Source organism: Melanaphis sacchari, unplaced genomic scaffold (assembly GCF_002803265.2).
Source record: "Melanaphis sacchari strain LSU unplaced genomic scaffold, SCAv2.0 Contig36_pilon_pilon, whole genome shotgun sequence".
Taxonomy (NCBI): Eukaryota; Metazoa; Arthropoda; class Insecta; order Hemiptera; family Aphididae; genus Melanaphis; species Melanaphis sacchari.
In genome coordinates this window covers 3,585,527-3,610,639 of record NW_020271232.1, presented here as the reverse complement: position 1 = coordinate 3,610,639, position 25,113 = coordinate 3,585,527, and the positions used below count along the sequence as shown (strand labels likewise).

Genomic DNA, 25,113 nt, shown 5'->3' with positions numbered 1-25,113 from the left:
ATGCTATCCCTTTGAAAGTTTCTTTATAGACAAAATCAATTATAAACGTATTTTAACAAATATTTAATTAATTTCAGTAAAAAATTATTGATTGAAAGTTTAAAAAATTCCTTTGTTACTTGATCTTATTTTATACAAAAATTTAAGATGATAGTATATTTTTCACAGAGAATTCTTAAAATAACTTTCTTTATTGAAGATGATACAAAATATTTTCTAAAGAATTTTCTTCTGAAACCGATAACTTGTAATACGTTTTTATTCAATAAAGTATTAAAATATTTACTAAATATTTTTTTAATAAAGTATAAAATCATAAATTTTAAATTTTAATTGACGTTTTAAGTTATTTATGTTAAATTAAAATTCTCCTAACCTAGTTTTATTATACGTGCTTAGATTTTTATTAAATGTTTAGAACTCCATAAATATTTTTATTATATTGTAATGATTGTAATTGAGGATATTAAATTGTTTAGTAAAATTTAACGTAGGGACATGTTGATTATTGTTAATCATGAAATTCAGATTACATCAAGTAAATTTAAAACAAATATAATAGCTATAAAATAATAATTATATTTTACTAGTAATATTAATATATATATATATATATATATATATATATAAATTCGAAAACTATAGTAAACACTTACCATAACTATTTACACCTATTGTAATAGTGAATAAAAGTATATTTTATCTGTTTAATGAAAAGCCTTTGGGATTTTGGGTTTTATATATTAATATGTTTAACAATTCTCTTATAAGTTTGCATTATGTTTTTTAAATATATAAAGACAACAAAAATCAAAATTACTGTTAAAAATCGGTATGATGCAGTATTTTTAAAATCATGTAATTATTACAATTGTTAAATAAATAAAAATTTTAGAAAATATTTTTACCTATATTAAATAACAAGATAATATTGAACAAAATTGTTTCATAATAAAATAGATACGTTCTTTAATAGTATTGTATCGTCGTAATATTAGATGAAATAGGTAAATAACATTTATTATTTTCACAATATTTTAAATTGTATTATTTTTATTAATCAATTAGCTAAAATAAATATTAGTAGGAATAACTAATATTAGTTCTTTATTTCTTTGTAAAATAACTAAAAACTATTATAGCATTTGAAAACACTGCATTTTTTCTACATAAATTAATTTTTTTCTTGGATGTATATATAGATAAATCCCTATGAATATTTTATAAAATATTCTCTAAGATTATATCATTTGTGTAACTCAATTTATTTAATTCAAAACCTAATTATTTACTTAATTTTGTTTTATTTTTCAATTAATCTGTTATTTATAATAAACTTAGAACTTTATCTTTTACATTACTAGCTGTGTTCTATTTATCAGAGGATCCCGATAATTTAACTAACATTGGCGAAATAATGACTTATTGTCCACCTCTACTTGTCCTTTCACTCGTCTTAGGGGGAACCGGCCGCAATTGAAACTTATGCAATTCATTTTAAGATAAGAAATTTTTTTAAATTATTTGACGATAAGATTGAATTACTCGTTAAAAAATAATAGACACTTATTATTATTCTTCAATTGTCCAATAGCCTTATCTGTACAAAAATTTTCGTAAATCATGGTCGTGTAAATTTAAAAAAAATATCTGTACATACATCATTAGGTATTAAAAATAAATTAATATTAATCCCAGTATTTCTCAAATGGTTTAATATTATCGATATAAAAACTAAAGAAGCCTAAAAATCAACCCAGTAGTGGCATTCCAAGATTCCTAAAACGGGCCGTACTTCAAAGTCGCATGATAAAATTATCTCATTTTTTTTAAATAAATATATATATAATTTAAGCAATCATTAATATATGTTAAAAATCTCAAATAAAAACATATAAAACTACGTTGGCTGGTACATTACTAATGTAAACGTTTTAAACTAATTTAATAAAATTGTTAACTTATATGTAGCATCTAATATTGATAAACTAAAAATATAATAATATGATTATTGATTAGTAATATACAAACATATGTATTATAATTTATAATAAATAAAAATACCAGTAAATTATATCAGCTATATTTTGTGATTGGCAAAAAAAATAAATTAACAAAAACTCATTAAAATAAATTTAAATAACATATGTTGTGAAATAAAAAAAAAAACAGCATCTTTCTTACTGTTCATAAAATTAATAAATTTAGCCACATTTCTAACTCTAAAAGCTTATTGTGTATACTGTTATTTACTTGCTAATTGTAACTTTCATAATAGTCGTTATCTAAATACATATATTGTATATTATATTCTTTTTTAGTTATTATAATTATCATTCTTTGATGCACATAATTTTTGGTCACACTATTTATTTTCAAACAATTTTTATTCATAAACTAAAATAATTGTTTTAAATGATATTAAAATATAATTTAATACGATTTAATGAGATTATTAATAAAAAAAAACTGTTATTAATAGTATTTTGATTTATCTTTTTCTTCAATTTATAGATATCTAATAAACACAGGTAAAATGTTATTATCACCCCTTAAAATTGAACTCAAAAATCACAAATACAATTTGGATCTTTTTACTATTTAAACAGTATTTTATGATAATTGGTTATTTTGTTTTTATTTTATATGAGAACCATCTACTATGAATTATTAATAAGATGATTTTTTTTTAAATGTTTTAATGCATTTAAATCGAAGTTTAAAAATGAACTATCTGAGTTATTAAGATTGATTTTCTTATAACAAAAGTTATTAATAATGATTTTACATAAAATATATAAAAAATATCATATTTAATTTAAATTTTATTATACTCTGATAATGTTTACAAATTATAAGCTTGTAATAAATTAATAAAAATCATAGAATAATTTAAAACATTATAACCTCTATATTTTCCAAACATATTATTCTTAGTAGTAAATTATAAGTTTAAAAACTCAGAAGCTACTTACTCAAATTTTAATTAAATACCTATGTTAATTTTTTCAAAAATATCATCCTGTTAACAATTTTAAAAAAAATGTCTAATACCACTGCACAATACTTCTTAAATTGGGTAAAAAATGTAAAGATTTAAAAATATGGTTCTTGAGTATACTTATAAATTGCTTTAATTATAATTTTAATAATTTAATAATCCTATAAGACTTTGCCAATTTTTCGATTGGAGTCCTTAAACTTTTGATACCAAATTCCAAAAACTCAAACAATGTGGTCAATGTGGTGGCCACGCGGATCAAAGGACCCATTGTGTGGCCAACAATTCGCCTGCGGCTGCGATCGGAAAATCGCCAATTTCGCACTTGAACTGCGTTTCGAAAAACCAATATTCGCGTTAGTTCTTCAAATCGCTTTCCACTATGGCTCGTAGAGTATAAAACTCTGAAACGGATTTCGTTCACGTGCCACACACACACACACACACACAATATCTGTGTATGTAATAATATAGTGTCATTGCGTCAACGTGTCCGATTCTCTCTGTCTCTGTTTCACAGCTTTATCTCCATCCTTCTCTATATCTGTGTCTTCATTCATTTCAACTTATCTATATATATATATATATTTCTCTAAAACTGTGAAAATGAGCGAAGTTTTAAAATAAATCACCTATTTAATACCTATTTAAAATCAAAGAGCGTTCATCCCGAGAATTATTTAAGTCTACTATATGATTTGTGCAGCGACTATCACATATTGGATATAAAATCTCGACAGGAATCTATAACCACAAATATAAATGCAACGATTCGTAGCAAATGCCGCCACTGCTTCGTATATATAGCTCTAGCGCAGTACAGTTTATATATTATATCGTACATGTATATAAACAATTTAATAATACATATACATATAAATATGTGTGTGTGTGTGTGTGTGTGTGTGTGCGCGTAGTGATCGAGAAAGCAATATGTGAAAAGGAATCGTTTACGGCCGACAGTTTGGACCGATGGTGCAGATGTCACCAGCCAATAACGTTTCTTCGTGACCCGCTCGCCGTCCGTTTGGAGCGAGCGCATATAAAAAGAAAGCGTAATAAAATTAAGGACAAATCGGTTGCCGCCGCTGACTTGAAACCAAATTGGCGACCAAACTTCACGGTATAAATAAGCGACCGAGCGCATACTCCCTTAATATATATATATTAGATATATACATAGTACATAGTACATATATATATATATACAATATGTACAATATGGTACAGTGATAAATCTGCTATGTATTATACATTGTACATTTTCGAATTATCGGTGGAAACTTCTTTTTCCCCTCCCTGCAGGGCACGATAAATGGAACAATTTTGTCCCAGCGCGACAACCGTTTCATCTCTTTGTATTCGGTCCTTTTGCGATTTTGTTTATAGCATGATGGAATTAATAGCGTACAGTAGGCAAAATAGTGCTACAAAAAAATACATAATATTATAACCTTAAATACGTAATATGCACATGACTGAGATCTGCGAAAGAGAGGTATAGCAATCGCAGATGATTGGAATTATTAAATTATTAAGAAAACGTACGTAAGACGCACACCTGTAAAACATGATAAATATAATATGTAGTGATTTTTTTCAGTATACCGTCATAATCTCAGGCAATCATTAAAGTACTGAAAAGTCGTTTATAATAATAGTCATATTTCCTAATGGTTTCTTTTAGAATGTATATTTTATATGAATGACATCCGCATAATAAAATAACCTAACAGAACATTGATGACCATTATTGAATTCATAACTATTTAAAACGTTTACAGTTTAAATAACAATTATTAATACATTATGGCTAACGGTAGTAATTCCTCACCGCTGGTAATACTCAACATCTTACTTATTATTTTCAATAATTATCAGTTTCTCGAGACATGAAATATTCATAATTAAATATTAATACTATAATTGATCTATTTAACTTGTATATAAACATTTTCAAAAAAAATATTCTACTCTAAAGTCCTAAATTTAAAAAAGTGGTTGTTATAAACCTATAGATATTCTGTTATAAAGTATAAAATGAAAGCATTATTAAGACTTAATATACAGAAAAATATTCGAATTTTTTCCCCAATGGGTATAGTAAGTAATAAACAAAATATATTTGAAACCGTGAAACTTATTGGTTAGTAAATTCCGAATGATTATAAGTGTGTTTTAAAATATCACAATGTTTAAATAATAAAATATTTAACTATATATTTGGACACTGCTGTCCATCGATGTAACACTTTGTATGAAAATATTATTCTCTTTGACTTAAAATATTGCAACTTTCCTAGCGTGAAACACATTTTTTTCGACTTAAAAATGATAACGCAATTTACGACTTCGCATTCCAATACTCGTCGTAACCTTTAGATATTACAGGTTACCGAATTTTCAATTTTGTCGACTTGACGTTATACCTCAGCACTGAATAAAACTAATGTACTTATCAACAAAATTTGTTCTACAATTGTATTCATAAATATAAACTCTGAACTATAATAATATATAATAACTAATAAGTATACGATTTAAGAATGAAAGAAAATTTATAAAGCTATTCAACATATTTTTTCATAAATTAAGAAAAAAACTAATATTTTAAATACTCCATCTCTCTAAAATATACATTGAATCTACCTGTATAAAATATACACTTACAAAAATACAACTTGTTAATTTAGTCTAAACTCTTAAAGAAGAATTCAAACCAACCATTTTTTCAATAAATACATATCTTGTAGCTTTTGTTTATTATACTGATAAAATACTAATGCGATTTCTTCTCACATTTATTATTTAAATTTGATTTTAAAACGTAAAATTGTTCAATTTTTCTGATTACTTATCACGTTAATAGAGATTAACATGATTTTTAGCGTAATAATTTACACTCATCGACATCTGGTTGATTACCTATATGCTATAGTTGAAAAGCACCCTGTTATTAATTTTACATTATCAGCTATTGTACTACAACTACACACATTTATTTATAATCATTGATACGCACCTAAACATATCACACGAATCACGCACCTATACAAAAAAAAATGTTCTATTATAACTCCTTAAAAACAATTGGTATCGAATTCAGTTCAAATTAAATAGGATGAATAATAATTAGACAATTTATACTAAAATTATCATACCTAACTTATGAACAATACTAATTAATATTATAATTATACAAACATTGCTTTCATCATCAATTTCCGTGCATATTATATCATACGAATTAGTTAATTGTCTTGTTCGTAGCAATAATAACTTATGTCATAAGTTATTAATATATCACCCACGTACAAACAACATGTATATTATCACATTATTTTATTGTACATTTTGTGTTATATATAAAACTAATATAGTTGACTGTACACTTATACAATCATAGCTTAATAATATTCGTTTTGGAAACCCGTTAATTGTTTTACGAACTCAAATAATGAATCATCCGTTGTGTGGGTTGTCAAGTTGGTGAAACAAAACAGGTATGTTTATAAATTTATAATATTGCGTAATGGATAACACCGTCGAAATGAAAACACAAAGATCGTAATAATATAACAATATTTCCCAAATTTGGATCAGCGAAACCCCGGAGCTCTGCAAGTACGTGTATGAAGGAATATTGTTATACCACGAGTTCTGAATTTGAATTGTGGTTTAATATAATAATATTATTATACTTTTATGGTATTAATAGTGATGCACATCAAACCAGTGTGACTATATACCGTGACTATATTATAATATTAAAAACAAAAAATATGCCGTCATAGTATTTCTATAAGTTCGTGTGATTTCAAAAACTTGTTCTAAAACTTGTCTTAGATAATGAATTTATGTCATTAATACGAGTATGTTCTTTAAATTATAAATCTATATAATTAAAATGTTTGTTAATTTAATGATATTTGATTGGAGAGTGGGTAATTGCTTTTATTCGTTTTTAAACCATTAATAATATAATTTTTAAATATAATAATATTAATATACTTTACTATATTCAATGCGATGTGAATATTCTTCAAATAAAATTTTAAGATCATCAACATGACAACGTCTTGAACTTTAACACGTTGACTTCTTATAAGAGTTTTATTTAAAAAAATATATTTTTACAGTGATTCTGTCGTTTTGTTTACTGCGAACAGCGTATCTACCAACAGTTACGGTATCCAGAGTTGTGAGCATAAACTGCGAGTATAGGTATAATGTCGGACGAAATATTTCTTAAGTCATAACTTATGATATGTGTATAGAGTATTTACACTTCACTCGTTTATATGAGAAAAAAAATCGTATTATTATTATTTAATATCGTATTGCGCTTTTTCATTATGCGTGTAAGTACCTACTATGTAACCACAACCCACATTGTGTGACGTAAATATTTTAATATTGTCGTTGCGTTACGACGTGATTTTTTTTTTTTTTATCACAACAACATGGTGGGGTCTGTCTGGCTTTAATATGGTACAAGACTACAAATACACGATGAGTTGTTATTCCAGTCGACGAACGACGATCGCGATGATTAATTCGTGTGTAAAACTTTTGTCAGTGCGTAGTATGACAATAAGGGTTCTGTTGACGTGGAAGTCGCGTCGACGGGAGATTATTATTAAAAAAAAAGGTCGTTTTTCACATACCGTTTGTATCAATTTGTTTTGTCGACGGTGATGGCGTCAAAAAGTAGGCACTGTCATTAAAATACAAATTACTGGATAAAAGCGACAGCGGAAATGGTATACATATACATATTTTCTCGTCCCGTACACATCACGATGATAATATACCGCAATATAATGTATGTACATTGTACATTGTATAATATAACATCGTCGTATGGTGTTCGTGTAATTTACAATTTTATTTTTTTTTTATTTTTTTTTGTTCGTGACATAAACAATTTTTTTTTTTTTTTTTTTTTTAATAACCACATTTTGTGCGCGCTGAATATCATCCGTCTCCGTCGTTATAATTGTACGGCGTACGCGCGCACTGCAGCGCCGTGTTTGTATATTATAATACCGCCGTATATACGACGACGACACTATAATAATATACATTATGTACACACACGTACGCGATGAATGCGTCGGTTTTCGCGCATAATATGTTTGGTGCCTGGTGGCAAAGACCGCACAAAGCGAACAGCCCGTTAATACGCCCGAACGTGTGTGCGTGTGCATATATGTATAGCAGCGCGAAGCGTCCTGGAAACAGCGAACGTGGTGCAGTGTAAAACGAAAGATTAATGAACCGAGTAACGCATATGCCGATATTCGCACGTTACTTAAGCCGAAGCAACTGGTGCGTGCGGTGTGAATGAGCGCGCGGGTGTGTGCGCTTGTACGTCGAGCGTTTATGGGCTGATAAAGTATTTTCTTGTATATTTTTTTTTGTTTTTTTTCCTCGACTTAACGCCACCGCTGCGCCGCCCCGAGGTTTACAAACAACAACAACACGCGCGCACGTCCCCCCCCCCCGAAACGGAAAAGACCTAACGCACAGCTGTTATTGCTTTAGATCGCACGCGATTAACCGCACACAAACGCGCGCGCCACGCATTAACCCGTAATTTAAACATTGTCACTATATTTGTGTGTGTGTGTGTGTGTGTGTGTGTATGTGTGTGTGCGCGCGCCCGAATGGCTCGAGAGTTAAGTATATGCGTTCACTCGCGTGCTCTGAAGATCGGTCCAGAAAATGTTAGGATTTGCTTCAGATATGAAATTCGCGTAAAATACAATAAAACGTCTTTATTTTGCATATCTTCTCTCGGCAGCAATAACACCCGTTAATATTAACTGCACCACGCATAATAGCGTGTTTACGATAGTTTAAACCACAAACTTTAAAATAATTGTATTCGGTACATATTACCCAATCTACGTGACCATCTACGTAACACACCTGCAGTACCGCGTGATCACAATGTAATAGTATATACTATGTAAAGTACTTACGAGAGAAATATAAATATAAATTTATTTTGTTAAAATTAAAAAACTATACATCGAAGATATTATATGATAAAAACTGGACATTTATCAATCCGTCTGAGTGCTATAGTTTTTATGTAAAATATTTCTTGATTAATTAGTTAATATGGGTAGGTAAATTCAGTGGCGCCGAACACGTGTATCAAAGGGACAACCGCTCACCTTGTTTGAATTGGTGGGTGGGTGGGTGGGTGGGCGTTACGTAAATTTGAGCATTATGATTTGAAAATAATATTGTTCAACAGTATTTTAGATATACTCATTTTATAAAGTGTATCGTGTAGATATGTTATTATTCTACCTAGTACTTTTCTAACTTATTCTAATTGTCTAACTATTTATTGCAGCCGATATTTACGTAGTAGTTTGTATAAAAATAAAATCGTTATTGTACGACGTAGTTTCCTAATTTCTCGAGACCGAAATCCGTCTATAAGCATATAATACCACAACCTATTTTTAATAATTATTATTGATAATAAATTGTGTACTTGTGTTTTTAAATAAAAGGTGTGGGGGTGAAGTTCCTACGGCTCTGCTTAAATTGCTTAGTTGGGTAGGTACTTTTTGGATTCTATTGCACTTCCAAATAAAGTACCACCGGGTATATACGACATACGTTTATATACTTTTGCTTTTAATATTAAAAAAATCAAATGTTTTGATTACAACGAAAGTTTAAAATGCTTATTTTTTTACTTCTTCATAGTATAATAGGTCTATTTCAAATCGTAATATTATAAGTAATATGACTAATATGCATTCTTCGTTATAAACTGTTTATTAAATATTAACTCAATTACTCTACCAACAAGACAATAATACATTTCTGAGTATGTTTTATTTGCATAATGATGTTACTTGTCGTATTATAATATAATCGTAATCAACTTGCTAACTTTATGAATAAAATCCAATCATGTTAACATTGAAACTCCAGCACATTTTGAATGTATTTGAAAATCAAAATATGTTACTTATATAATATACAATTGAGCTTAGCGATAAATTATTAAACTAAATAACTATTAGTGGTGTATACAATGTTGGTTCATTTCATACCTACATTATATGCATATAACATACGAATGTCAAATTAGAAAAAAAAAAGAGCAATAATATTATAGGTGAATAATATATAATTATTAAATTTCAAAAAATTTTTTTTTTCTTAAATTTTTATTAATTAGTGTAACAATAATTGTAAAATCGTATAATTTACATAAATTATTAAATTATCATATTATAGTATTATGCTTAACATGAATAAAATAAAATAATTATTCAATATCTTTCATTGAAAATTATTTGTTAGTGTTTAACAAACTCGGGTTGAAAATATTTTTATTCAACACGGCAAGCAACTGAATAATTCATAACGTATTTTTTTCGACATCATGTCGATTATCTGTGACTTTTTTACTGTTTATCCGTGCAGATAAATAATTATCTATCCAAAATCAATAATTGTTTTAAAATTAATACAAGTATTTCAATTCATTACTTTTTTTACCATTATTTTTTTTTTAAACCGATTTATTATTTTCATTTTATTTCAAAGCATAATATTAATAATAAGTGTTTAATTTAAATATGAATATAATATAAAGATAGGTTTATAAAATTAATAATAAATTATAACTGCAGTCTGCAGGTTAACATAAAGAGTAACAATAATATTACAAAATAAAAATTGAATAACGATACAATATTAATGAATTATGTCAAATTAATTCATAAAAAAAAATTTTAAATCATAAAATTTTTTTATTTCAAACATCAATTGTTATTAAATTTTATATTAAAAAATTTACAATAACAGCTAATGAAATATGCTTTATTATACTGTACCGAATATCTAAATATTAAATGAAACAAGAAATATATATTATTACAAAAGTCGATTAACTGTGATAATAATATATATTCATACAACTTTATAATTACACTATATACATATTTGTTTGAATATTTCAAAAATTAAATTTCTATTCATATTTCTAATAAAGAACAATAATTTATTATAGAAAATTTTACATTGTTAAATAAACATTATAATTTAATATTAGTAGTTTTAAAAAATATAAAAGTTATTTATTCCGTAAATTATGAATTTTTCACTGGCAATTAGTTTTTCTCTTGTTACTTGTACAGTTATATGTCTTCAGAGAACTTATAAACATGTAAACACTCAAATTGCCTAACAAGATTTTTTTTAAGTTCCACGAATTACTTACTGATTTTAAAAATATTGTACACTTACTTGCCTCCAAGTGTAGGTAGAGGTCCACTTACATTTGAATTTCTCCGATAGATATAATCAATTAATTTCTAGGTTGAATCTTAAATATTAATTTTTTTTTTTTTTAATAAAAAATAATTATGAACGTACACATAATTAAATAAAAAGTCTAAAAATGTAAAAATAGTCTTCAAAACTATCTGGAAGTAATGTAAAAGAAAATGCAAAAAGGTCACTTACTTAGATTTTGGAGGCAATACTACGTCCATAAACATAACTGTACAAGACGTGCTTCTAACGTATTTCATGTCTTAACGTGCGCGTTTATTTTTATATATATATATATATATCACACATTGAATGTAAAATTAACTAGCTTTATTTCATACCCATTTTCAAGAATATTTGCGTGGCTCCAAAAAAGTGTGTGGTTACATATATTTATTTACAGTATTCTACGTAAGTATTTGGGTGCGACCGCGATGTGCCTTGTAAACATTTAATCAAGTTATATCCTTGTTACGAGTTGTAATCGAAATGAAATCTAATACTAGCACGAACAAAATTTACTACCAATTCCATATCTAAACTTATTCGTTTATCACAGTCTTTCAAGTGAACCCCATAAATACACAGACTAAGCAATAAGTAGTTCCACTATTAATAATAATATCTAATAAATCAAATAAATTAACTGAATACGATGAAGAATTCTGATCCCTCAACAACTTCTTTAAAACAAAAATTATCTGAAAACTTTCCGTAGATATTTTCAACACAAAATCGATTTTTCATACTCGACGATACCTATGATAAAATATAAATTATTTATAGTGAACATATTACAAAGGTTACCGATACCAATAATATAAATTAACTTACAAAAATACATATTCAAATTTTTATATATTTTAAAAAACATTGATAAAAATCTGGTTCAAAAATCACTAATCGACCTTGGAGTACAATAGTTTATTTTGTAAACTTCTAAAAAAACGCATAGTGCACTACAGGCTACACCTAAGTCATTCTATCTTACTTGCCCGTAACCAAAAAAATTGTGGCCACAAACCATTTTCACTGATAAACCAAACCCATCAGCTTTTACAGCAAATTAACAAATTTACAAACTTTTATTAACTTATTTTTAAATTAGCCTATTATAATAAAAATATATTAAAGCCACTCATATCCCTCCCCGTATCAGCTAGAAAATAATAATAGAAAATAATCTCTTTACATCATATTGTACTTTCTTATTAACCTCCTTTAGAATCGCAACAGCATTCTGAATTATTATATCAACAAATTCACAAAACAATAACAAAAAATTTGAAATTTATGAATCCTACATTACTAAACGCTTTAAAATGAATTTTTCCAGCTATCATCTTATTATTTCATTTAACCATCTCAATGGTATGGAATTGCTTATCTAATAAAATTTCTCTTGCACTTACTCGCCACGTAATCTTTTTTTTTATTTTAAGCTTATCGAATAAAATTCTGTCAATTGTTCAATTATGTTAAGGCATTTTGTAAAATAAATATTACTTGCGTTAATCATCATTAATTACTCGTAGTATACATTATGTAAGTCAAATTTGTAAAAGAATAAAAAAATAAGTTTTTCTCAATTACTTTAAGATATGGATATAATAATAATAATAATATCACAGTGATGCATCTCAATTCAATTATATGACTCATTTCAGCTATTTTGGTAAAATTAATCTATATTCATTATGAATTTTTCCTGAGATAATATTATAATTATTATAATAATTGTTAGCGTAAAACCACAATGCGTTAAAATTAGCATGAATATGAAAATACGACGTCCAGACAATTGAGATCTTTACAACGAGACACAGGGAATATAATTTTTAGACATATTTTTTTTATATAAATGCGTCGGGTTGCTCTCAAATCCGTCGTGAACGTATAATATATAATAATAATTATGTACCTTATGTCGTCGCCGATATTCGATTTCCGGTGTCGGGCCTATGAAACGGAAATAGAGCAATGCGGTGGTCACGTCGCATACACTATACCCGTGCATATCTGTATACTATCGGAGGATAGAACGCCGTGATGACTTTGTACTGTACGACTTTTGTCGGGCTGGAGAAGGTTGCCGTAGTAAAGAGAAGAATAGCGGAGGATGCGATTTATGGCCCAAAATCTGTTGGAATATCGTACGTACTACATATATACCTATAAATAATAATATAGCATAGCCACTATATCCGCATAGATATGCTATAGGTGGTATATGTATATGTATATTAAGTATATGTAATAAATAATAATATACATATAGGTACGATAATACACATACATTCACCTCTTGGGTGGCCTTTTACTCAGCAGTGGCGAAAACACGCGGTTGCCGAGGCATTGGGGTTGAAGGATATTAATTCTTGTTAAATGGCTGTGTTAAATGCCGCGGCGTGTGCTCGTGTATAATCGTTCGGCGGCGAAAAACGGTAATTGCGCGCATTTCTCGGACAACAGGTCGCCATAAATTAGAAACAGTTCCGCCGACGCACCACTACGCGCCCGGCCATTCCATTCGACCGTTGCCGCCCGCGATTCTTCTTGCTGCAGCTTTTATAATAATAATATGCACGTGTAACCTTCAGCTTACCGCGTCGTTATTTTTTTTTTTTATACTCTTTATGACCCACACCGGTGAAATTTATAACACAAATTATATTATAACATAACAGTATAATAAAAATATATTAATATTCTTCTAAAGACCATCCAAAAAATAAAGAACGCGGTTTCTTAAACAAATACGTAATATTATTTTAGTAAAGTTCAGACTTAAATATCTCAAAATGAAAATAATATTGACTTGTAAGTTTTGAATAAACATGATTTTTATATTTTATGTATTACAGTAAAAAGTTAGTTTAGTAATGACTAATAAGTAAACAAATTTATAATTTGTTGCTTTAAACTTGATACATTGAATATGAAATTTTCAATAATTTCAATTTTCTGTTTAATATTTTATTTACGGTTTATAATTGTTAATTTTATAAAATAAATGTGATATTACAAAATAATAATTCATATAATCGAAATATTATGCAGATGATATATACGGGAATTCATTGCATTAATTATCATCTACATATAAATAGTATTAATATTATTACTATAAATTAGATTTTATCCACATTTGTTTAATACCTAAATGTATATGATAATAGAATATGTGCATGCTTTCAGCCAAAAAGTGTGCGGTTAGACCCCGAGGGTTCAACTTGCGATGATAAAATAAAATATAATGTAGTTCCTCGCCCGCTAGGTGTTTATTTTACTTCCGGCGCCGCTCTTCGCTAAAAACAGTATCGTTGTTTTTATTAATTTTATTATTATTATTATATGTAAAGCGATAAAAAGCGCACTTCGCATAAAATAATCGGTTGGTTTTTAAATCTCGTCTTTTACCCTGGCGTTTGAAACTACAATATATATTTAATGTGAATATTATACCTACATAAATTATAAGTTATAACTGCTTAATGTTTTACGCGATATGAAATTCGTAGGTGCTTTTCTATATAAAATATATAATACAGGAAATCTATGATTTTTCAATTGAATTTAAAAAATAAAACGCGTATGTAGGTGTTTAATGGGGAGTGTGTGTGCATAGGATCACTACGACAAATGTTTTTAAATTGTTACCATGGTAGTTTTACACGTAACGAGTTTTAAAAATGATTACTTTTCGCATATTTTTGCGTTTATTATCTAATATTATAGCCCAATAGATTACACTATATGGGTGGGTAAATAGGTTTCATACTGTAACTGAATAATAAATTATATATTTTAATATACCTGTTAATCTAATCTAAATGGATATTATTGTTATTGCTATTTTTGCAGTTAATTTTCATTTACACCAATCATAAATAAATAGACAAATAAATTACTTTTATGATAAAAAAATATGATTACATCGAATTAATTAAAATATATAAACAGTATTTTAAACACGATAAATTATTATTTAGATTGTCATTAAAATGCTGAGAATTATATTCTCGTTTTAAATCAATCGATTGAACTTTTTTACTTGTTATTATACCATCGTACATTGGCTATTATCAATAAGCGTTACAAAAACCATTCGTTTATGCACACCCTATACACTTGTAATTTTATAATTAAACAAGTTATTAAATTTTCAAAATAATTATGCGTTATTATATACAATACTTTCCACAAAACTATTGTAAATTTAATAAGAGAACAAACTAGATGAGAATTTCTGGTATTTGAACAATGTTATTTGGAGCAAGATCTGTACATGCTTAATTTATTTATTTCGTGGTATTATATAACCAAAGTATGTGATATGTACATTGAATTTCAAATAATTTTATTCACAAATATGTAATAGGTATTTGAAGTTATTTTATACATTACATCCCATTTACTATATTTTCTCTTATATAATGTATCTATAAACATTTATTAATTACTTTTAATTTTTTTTCTCTATTTTTGTTCTATACTAATATTTGTTTCAAAAAATAAACATTCCAAGAATTGATTAGTTTTATATTTTAAGAAATCATTGAGAAGTAAATTAATTATTCAATTATGGGTAATGGGATCTGTATTAACATAAAATGCAATCATATTTCCTAATAAATATTGTTATTATTCATTGCGTAATACTCTATAGCAAACTGCCTATGTAGAATGTAAGTTTATATATTAATAAAAGTAATAAAATACTGAATTATACATTATTTCACTACACTTTAGTGTTGTTATAATATCGTCTTGTTGTCTTTCGTTACATAATATTGTTATGTGTTTGCAAAATGTTAAATTTGCATGACAACTCGTTTCAATAGTTTTTAACTAATATTTTTTTCTTACTTCCAAAACTCATGTTTTAAATAAACTATTATATTATTTTTTTTAATAATCCAATTTATTAACCAATTTTATCCTTATAAATATTTTTAGGTATGTTAGGTTAGGTTAGGTTAATTTTAAAATATAAATAATTAAATGATAAGAAAAATGACGTAACAGGGATAACATAACTTATAAACTATAAATATTTGTACCTATACAATATATGCTAGTTCAGTATTTAATAAATATTATGTTAAGAAATGTTTAAACTGTTTTACTCGGAATGTGAACAGTAAAAAATATGTTATGTCAAAAAGAAAACTATAATTCGGTTCTTTTAAAAATATAATAGTTTCGTTATTACTTATAACTTTCTTCAAACAATATAAAACATAATTTTTTTGAAAATACAAAAATTGTATAGAATTATAGTTTATGAAAGTTGTACATTTGTATCTTTAAAAAAATCACCATATAACATTATATTATCTACCTATATATATAAATAATATATAAACGCATATGCGTTTAATGTGAAATAAATATAAAACTTGATAAAAATAAATAAAACTGTTAACTACGAGTATTTTATATACATTTTAAAGTTAATAAATAAAACTTATTCTACTGTTCGGTATCCCAAGGGCCTGTATTGAAATTTTAATCGAAATAACCATACATAAATAGTTTGAACTATATTTTTATTCACCAGTAATAAAACTTTTATATAGGAATCTAGCAAATAATGCTTATTATTGAAACTCGTATGAAACGGGGATGTATTTTTGAAACGTAATAAAAAATGATTTTCTATTACCTATATTTATAAAATATAGTAAGTCAAGTAGTTAAGCCGTTTATTTTCTATTGTTTGGTATTTATAAAATATTGTTGACGTTTTTTTTTTTTTTTTTAATTGTATTTTACTTCTAATATTATATAACCATTACCTACAGCTATTCAATGATTAATCAATCATACAAATAATTGTATATACAGTAGGTATTATAATTTATAATAGTATATAATATATGCATTAACATATATTTTACACTTTGATATTTTTTTTTACCATTTAGTGTCGACTGAATATTTTGAACAATAAACTAGTATAAAATTATTTATAAAAAATCACCTATGTTAATTAATAATTACAATATGTAATAAAAAAAAAAAATAAGTAGAATTTACAAATTTCATATTATTAGATCAAAAATATATAGGAATAACTTAATGAGTATAATAACCTAACCTAACTTATAATAAAGTTGTTCATATAATTTATATTTTTTTATTTTAACTGTTTGCTCTATAATTGTTAGTGCAATGTATTTAAGTTATTTTTCATATAATTACGCACTACGAGTTTGAGAAATTTGCATACCAATGTGTTTTTAGACCTTTTAAGAAGTTTTTTCTTTGAATATAGTATTACGGAACAAAAATCATGTTTGAAAGGGTTTTTAATATTGTACAAAATAAATAGCCGTCGTTTCTAAAACTATCGTTGAACAAAAAAGTTTAGCCGACGTACGCCCAAATTGCACATGAAGTTAGTTACGACAGAAAAAAATGGCGAAAATTAATTTCCTAAGGCAGAAACTTATCCGTCGACAACAGTCTAGTTGGTAACACGTATAAATTGCACGTGTACGTGTCACATGCACAGCTTCGAACTTCTCGAGGCGGAAAGACGTGAGTGTGGACTGTGGGTGTTTGGAGGGTAATCGTAGAGGTGAGTGTTACGAACGTCGTCGTGTAGAAAAGCGCGTAAGTCGACTGTAATTGTAATTTCATAACACCCCCAAAAAACAGCCTAACCAAACCCATAATGTAACCGGTAAAACGCGCGTATAAATTATATAATAATTTTTTCTCCGTTTATTTTTTGTGAGCGTGTGTGACGTGTGTTATATAGATTATATAGTTGGGCATTTATAATTTGCATCTGTATAAGGGGAATTTATTTTCTGGGATAGGTATGTATTTTATTTTTTCCCCTAAAATAACGACTTATCGTTACCTGCAGAATACAGGAGGAAAAATTTAAAAGCGTAGGCAACTTACTGGAAGGTGTCCAGATTACTGACCCTCTACGCGTTCTTTCATACTCTTCCCCACAGACGAGGTAGTTAAATGTCACGTACAAACGTAGGTTACGTAAGCAAAGGGCTGTGCAAACATTTAACGGTTTTATACTATATTCCTGTGTATAAAGTCTACATATTTTACACAGCTCAGCTGTTTTCATTAAGTTAAAATAATTTTTTATTAAAACTGACAATTATAATAATAGCCAATAGATTTACCTTAATAGTCTTACGTTGTGCCGGGTGATATATAAATATATCTTTTATGCAGTTAAGAAGTAAAATTATGTGACTCCGTGGTACCTAATGTATCTATATGTATTATATAATATAAATTCTGTATTTAATTTAAACAAGTTGTGTGCATTGTGATGTGTTGGTATGTATTTATATAATATATTGTATCGTATTACCGTAACATAAATATATATATATATATATATATACTTGTATACAATGTATAAAATGTCTAAATAATGTGCTTAATGAAAGGCGTTCGTTGTTTTTTTTATAAGCGAAAATTGGATGTCTTTATGTGCACCGATTAATAACACGTGTACAGCGGTCGTAACTATAAACAACTTGCCGTTATTTAGCTACAGCTAATACCGTGTGATTTTGTTCGTTTAATAGAAGCACTAATACGACATGTATACTGAAATTACTACAATATATCTTTATTATACGTTACGCTTGGTAAGTAATAATATCGTTATGTGAGGTACCTTATACAACTGGCTGTAACAAGTGACGTTAAATAAAAGTATAGTTAACGCGCTTAAACGACTAAGTTGTATAGTTATCAAATTTCCACACCCGATCATATACGATTCTAGTCCATAGGTGTACCTAGAGTTAGGTCTGACTCGTTTTCATTTAAAAGTATTCGTTACAGATTCTAAATGATCCTTTGATATATTTGAATCGTTTTCACGATAATTCTCGCTTTTTTATACCATAAACCTCGATCTATTAATCTATAATATATATATATATATATATGTGTGTGTGTGTGTTACGGCAAATGATGTTAAATGGAAATTAACGTTATTTACCAAATACACAGATAATTATTGTTTTAAACCGGATAATCACGTTAATGACCAAATACACAGGTAATTGATGTTATAAATCAGATATGCGCATGAATCTCAAATACTACAATTTGAAAAATTATGTCAGTATCCAGGTATTTTTAAAAATAGAAAAAATGCATTATTATTTTTTATTTATTTTTACAAGTTTTACTCCCATGAAATTTAATATAACATAATTTTTCAGCCCCAAGGTAGACACAAAGCTTATTATTATTACAACTAGCCTTGTAATGACAACGCTGGTACCTTTGAGGGCCCGCAACCGAATTATTACTAGCTACTTCTCTCAGAGTCAACTGTTTACCATCTGCTAATTTTATCACATTATCCATGTCTAATAGATTTTATTTGCAAACAGCTATTTCTTGGGGCATGTGAAATAGTATTTAAGAAAACTATATTCCGTACCTATAAAAATATAAAACAAATTTTAATTTTAATAATATATTTTTTCATTAAGAATTAACTTACAGAGTTTGTATAAGTCATGTTCAACTTGGGTGACAACTGCTAGTATATTTCGCATAGAATCACGAACTCTATCAACGTTCGGTATAAATACACATACAGTTATGCCTATTTCAAGCTGAAGAAATTTTTTTTTAGAAAGTTTCATCATTTCCTCTCCTTTTTTTTTCTAAATTTTGTTTTTGAATTTTTACATGCAATACAAATATTTTCTTGACAATTATCAAAAAAATATTTGAAATAATTTTTAAATATTTATATTTTAGTTTTATTTGTGTTATATTTAAAATTCGGAAATTTATCGTTAAATAATTTAAAAATATTTAAGTACCACCAAGTTCCGAATTTTTTTCTGCGATTTCTATATTTGATTTCCGATTTTGTCTTCTTTGGTGATTATAGTTCTTTGGTTATTTTTTTAAATCTTCCGCAATGACCTTTTTTATTTTATAATCAGATCAGAATTTCCCAAATCATACGGTTATTAACGTTATTCACTAGAAAATAACGATAATTCCCACATTTGTAGGTAAATAACATTGATAACCGGCGAATAACGTTAATTTCCGATATAACATCATTTACCGTAACATATATATGTATAAAAATATGTTATACGTATAGGTACATCATATTATAATATGTACCCACACAATATTTTAACATAATGGAAATAATGACAGTGTTAATATGATTTTCTATTTTGTCTTTTTGGTACTTTTAAACTACAGTACTCCATGGATATCGAAGCTCTTATAATAGAGGCATGAATCATATTCACCGAATAATATCTTTTATAAATATATACACTATACATCTATACCTAACTTTGCACGAGAAAAATGGGTTGCGCATATTATACACAAGTACTTGAAAAGGATATAATATAATTTCCACTTTCTATATTATAATATTGTATAAACGACTTTAGAACTGTCCGTAAAAACACATTATTCTTTATACTTGTAGTGCTTTGTATGTAAATATCTATCATGGTAATATATAGTAATAATTTAGTAATATTAGTAGTTAGGAGTAGTGGCTGTATAGAATCGACCTTCGGAAGAGACAGCAGTGGCTTCGTTTAGTTGACGAATTTTTAGGAGCGTCGTTTGAAGAAGAGAAGAAAAATATATATATATATTTGGTCAGAAACCACACTTTATATATTGTATGTATATAATATAGTACCGCGTATATTATAGTATGTAGCCTCTTGGAGAATCCACTGTCAACTACTAGAAAGAGTAGATGAGTAGAGAAGATTCTCTGTCAGCGACAGACAACACACTCTTCTCTCTCCCTCTCGTAACCCCTACTTCCACCTCTTGTCTCTGTATCTATCTGTTTCTCTCTCTCGTGCCCGCGTAAGTGTTTTTTTTTTTCATTATTATTTTACCCCACTCGTCCAAAAACAAACTGCCTGTCACGTTTTCGAGAGATGCCATTCGGTCCCTATTTTTGCCCACCCTACCAATACCACAGATGTATGATGACGAGTGGAGGTGTACTATTAATACAATTTATGGTAACATTCCCTCAATTCAGAGACTAATATGTTTCTGAAAATTAATTGAAATAATTAATTGCCAACCCCCTTAGACGACGTAACTGCAGCAGCAATTCAAGCGATATAAAACGTTTATAAATAATTACAAGTCAAAACCGAAAAATACAAACGAAACTGCCGGCACCGCCATTACCGTGAAAGGGTATTATTATCTAAGCCATATAATAAAATATAAAATACTATTATGTAGACCATTATTATATTCACAGCGTAAACAAATAAAAATAATTCCATTACAATATATTACCGTATAACGTGCAACAATGTTCCCACTAAAATACCTGCATATATAACTATGTACTATATAATTTACCATCTAAATAAAAAAAATCTGAAGTGGTTGCAATTTTAAACCTTTTCAATTTTTATGTTACAGTGGAAATTTGTTAAGGAACAACAAAAATTATGATGAAGCAATTTTAAGCTACAAGTCGGCGATCAATTTCAGACCAACATTAGCGTGTAAATATAATTTGATATAGTAAAAAATATATAATTGTTCGTATTAATTTTTAACAACAATAGTTAACGCTCGTATAAATTATAATAATATATACACGATGAAAATAGTTAGTAATTATTGTGATCATTTAATTAATTATTAATTATAATTAAATGTTTAATGCAGTGGCCTATTTGAGTCTGGGTGATTGTTTGGCAGCTACAAACCGGTACACTGAAGCCGAAACGGTGTTGAAAAAGTGCCTCTCTCTGGACGGTTCTAGAGTAAAAGACATTAGGTCACATGTGGCTGCTAAAAAGTCGTGCGTGTTACGATTAGGCAGAATGTTCGCAACGATTGGTAAACACCAAGAAGCGGTAAAAGTGTTCAAATCGGGCATCAAATCTGACGAATCTTCATCACAGGTAAATTATTATTACATTAATTTATATTATATAAAAATTACGGCGTATGGTCCTGAATAAAAAAAAAAAAAAATAAAAAATTATTCAATATTAATTATTAGCAATTGCTGTAGTCGTTTTGATGACAACGTAATATTGCCATTGAAACATTAACTACAACGATTGAATATAAATCCAATATTATAAAATACACATATCACTATTATATATCAACAAAATAGACGTGATAGCATCCAATAATTACTAATAATGTGTTTTCTATAACATATAAAACCCATAGATAGTAATCGGACTGTAGTGATTATATTATAGACACACACAAAAAAAAAAATACGTCTTGTACTTAAAGATATTAAATACAATAACGAATTACAACGATTTGGCATGGGAAACAACAGTTAAGATATAGATGTTTCTGACACCGGAAAAAATAATTTAAGTTGATAAAATACGATAATACAATGGTTATAGTTTAGAACTATTTTGACGGAATAAGATATAGCTTTATTAAGTCGAACATTTCATTCGTATATTATTTATTTTATTGTATTATAGTATTTATGAATGAAATTCGATATTTTTTGCCGACAGGAGTGTTAAAAAACTAATAATAACCAACCTATACACACAATACCTAGTTAAACACATATTTATACATACATACATTTATCATTCCAAGCGATAACCTGTGTATTGAATTACGGCGCCGATGTCATTTTTATTTTTAGAGCATATATTCGAATAACAAGTGCTAATAAAAAAAATAAATAAATAAACTCCCTGTAATTTAATACATCCATCTATCTTATATATAGAGAACATATAGATAAATAGGGGTCGTCGTTCAGCATATCCGATATCAATATAGTTACACCAACGTTTAATAAACTTCGTATTATACAGCGAAAATCCACCAAAGATTGAAAAAAAATCTCACTGTGTAACGTTATTACTAAATACAAGAGATAATAATAATAAAATAATATTTATATGATGGAATAGGTAGTAAATACTGCTCAAGCCTTCGGGCTTTCCTCGATGTTACTATGTACTCACACCCCGATCTGTGTACACCAAATACGATACAATAATAGTATATAATAATAATAATAATAATAATAATAAAAATAAAACGTCATATGTTATTGGTTCAATTCAGATGCGTGTTTTAGATGCGTTCTGTACCTATACGATATATTATAACCTATAGGTATATGTATTATACCGTTATATCTAGTTTTCACATGAGAAGTTTTTTACTTTTATACTTCTAAAGGGTTGTAACTTTCAATTGTATAATATAACTGCTATAAATATTGAAGTGCCGTTGGCTATAATAGGCATCAATGAAAAAGCGGCGAATTCTCATTGCAGGCCGCTAGTTTTTTGAATGGTAATGCTAACTCACACGCGTGACGCGCTCGCACGTACTACAATCGTATTCCCGTACGCACAAAACACACATAAATACACGCCTCTGCGTTTACGTCACTATATTGTACACGTTTTGCAGAGTAAAGGCTCTGCAGACATTTTAATTTATATCGCAATACGACTCGACTTCAGTGTGTGTGTGTGTGTGTGTGGGTGTGTGTGTGGGTGTGTGTGCAGTTATTAATATGATGCTTGGCTTGTTGCAAACACACGCCACCCAAGAGAGGAGAAAATACTGCACTCGGCGTTTATTGCTGTTGTGGCTGAGATCTTAAATTTCGTGAGTTCCACCGGCCTATTCCCCAGCGACTAAATGGTTATTAAGAAAATGAAAACCGGAGAGAAAAATGTACTCACAACGTCGTAATATTATATATATATATATATAATATATGTGTGTAATAATCCACTCTGTATTCTAACAGTAAACGCTGCGCCGGGCGCTACCACAAACGGGATTTTATCGTCGTCGTACGTTGTTGTTAAAAAAAAAATAATGATGATGATGATGATGATGGTTATATATAGTATGCCGTTCAACGAAAACAAGCATTAACACTTCTGTTTTGGACACCGTCACATTTCTTTTTTTTTTTTTTTTTTCAATTTCTATGGTGTGAATCAATTAAAAATCGTTTCATTATAAACGCATACAATATCATTTATATATAGATCTGTCTGGGTTGTACATAAGTTGCTACATGCTACAACATTGCAGATTGACCATTACTGTATTTTCATTATGATTCAAACGGACAAAATTAGTTTTTGACTATGGAAGGATCAGGAATATAATACTATATACTATATTATACAGGAAACGAGTTGAGAATAGTTTACGATGGAGGTAATACGTGATGAGCATTTAATAATATGCAAGCTGCTAAGTCAAACATTTAGGGTGCGAACAACACGTTTCTTGTTTGTCCGGTCGCGCGGATTGTTATTGAAATATTATAATAATAGCGTTCATTTTGGCGATGTTTATAAAAAACAAATACGATATCGAATTGATTTGTATAAACCATCCATAATATACATATTTTTTAATATTGTCTGATATTGATAATATTGATATCTATTTGTTATAATACAGAAACTGAAATCGCAGTTCTTGGACAAACTTTGGCGAGAAATTTATTTTTTATTTACTAATTACTTTTTATGGTGAATTAAATGATTTTATTTTAATTTTTTAATTAAATAAGTAAATTAATTTAATTTTGTTATTCCTTGGATACAAGTCTAATTATATCCCGATCGAATAATATTAATTGGTCATTCTTGGTAAATTATGATTCACTATATAAATATAACCATTCACGAGAAACACTTGTAACGTGGCTGGGGAACCTAGTTACTATATTAGTTATCCAGGGAAGGTTTTCTGGTCCTTATGGATAAATTTTCCGTAGCTGGGGG

General features: G+C 27.8%; 1 protein-coding gene across 1 annotated transcript in view; it reads left to right on the top strand.

The window, feature by feature from the left end:
- LOC112596933 (transmembrane and TPR repeat-containing protein 2-like) overlaps window positions 1–25,113 on the top strand; it is an 83,299-nt gene that overhangs the window by 37,641 nt on the left and 20,545 nt on the right. Inside the window, exons 7-8 of the mRNA XM_025342812.1 lie at window positions 21,767–21,852; window positions 22,019–22,257. Coding sequence (XP_025198597.1) covers window positions 21,767–21,852; window positions 22,019–22,257 — 325 coding nt within the window. The remainder of the gene's footprint in view (window positions 1–21,766; window positions 21,853–22,018; window positions 22,258–25,113) is intronic.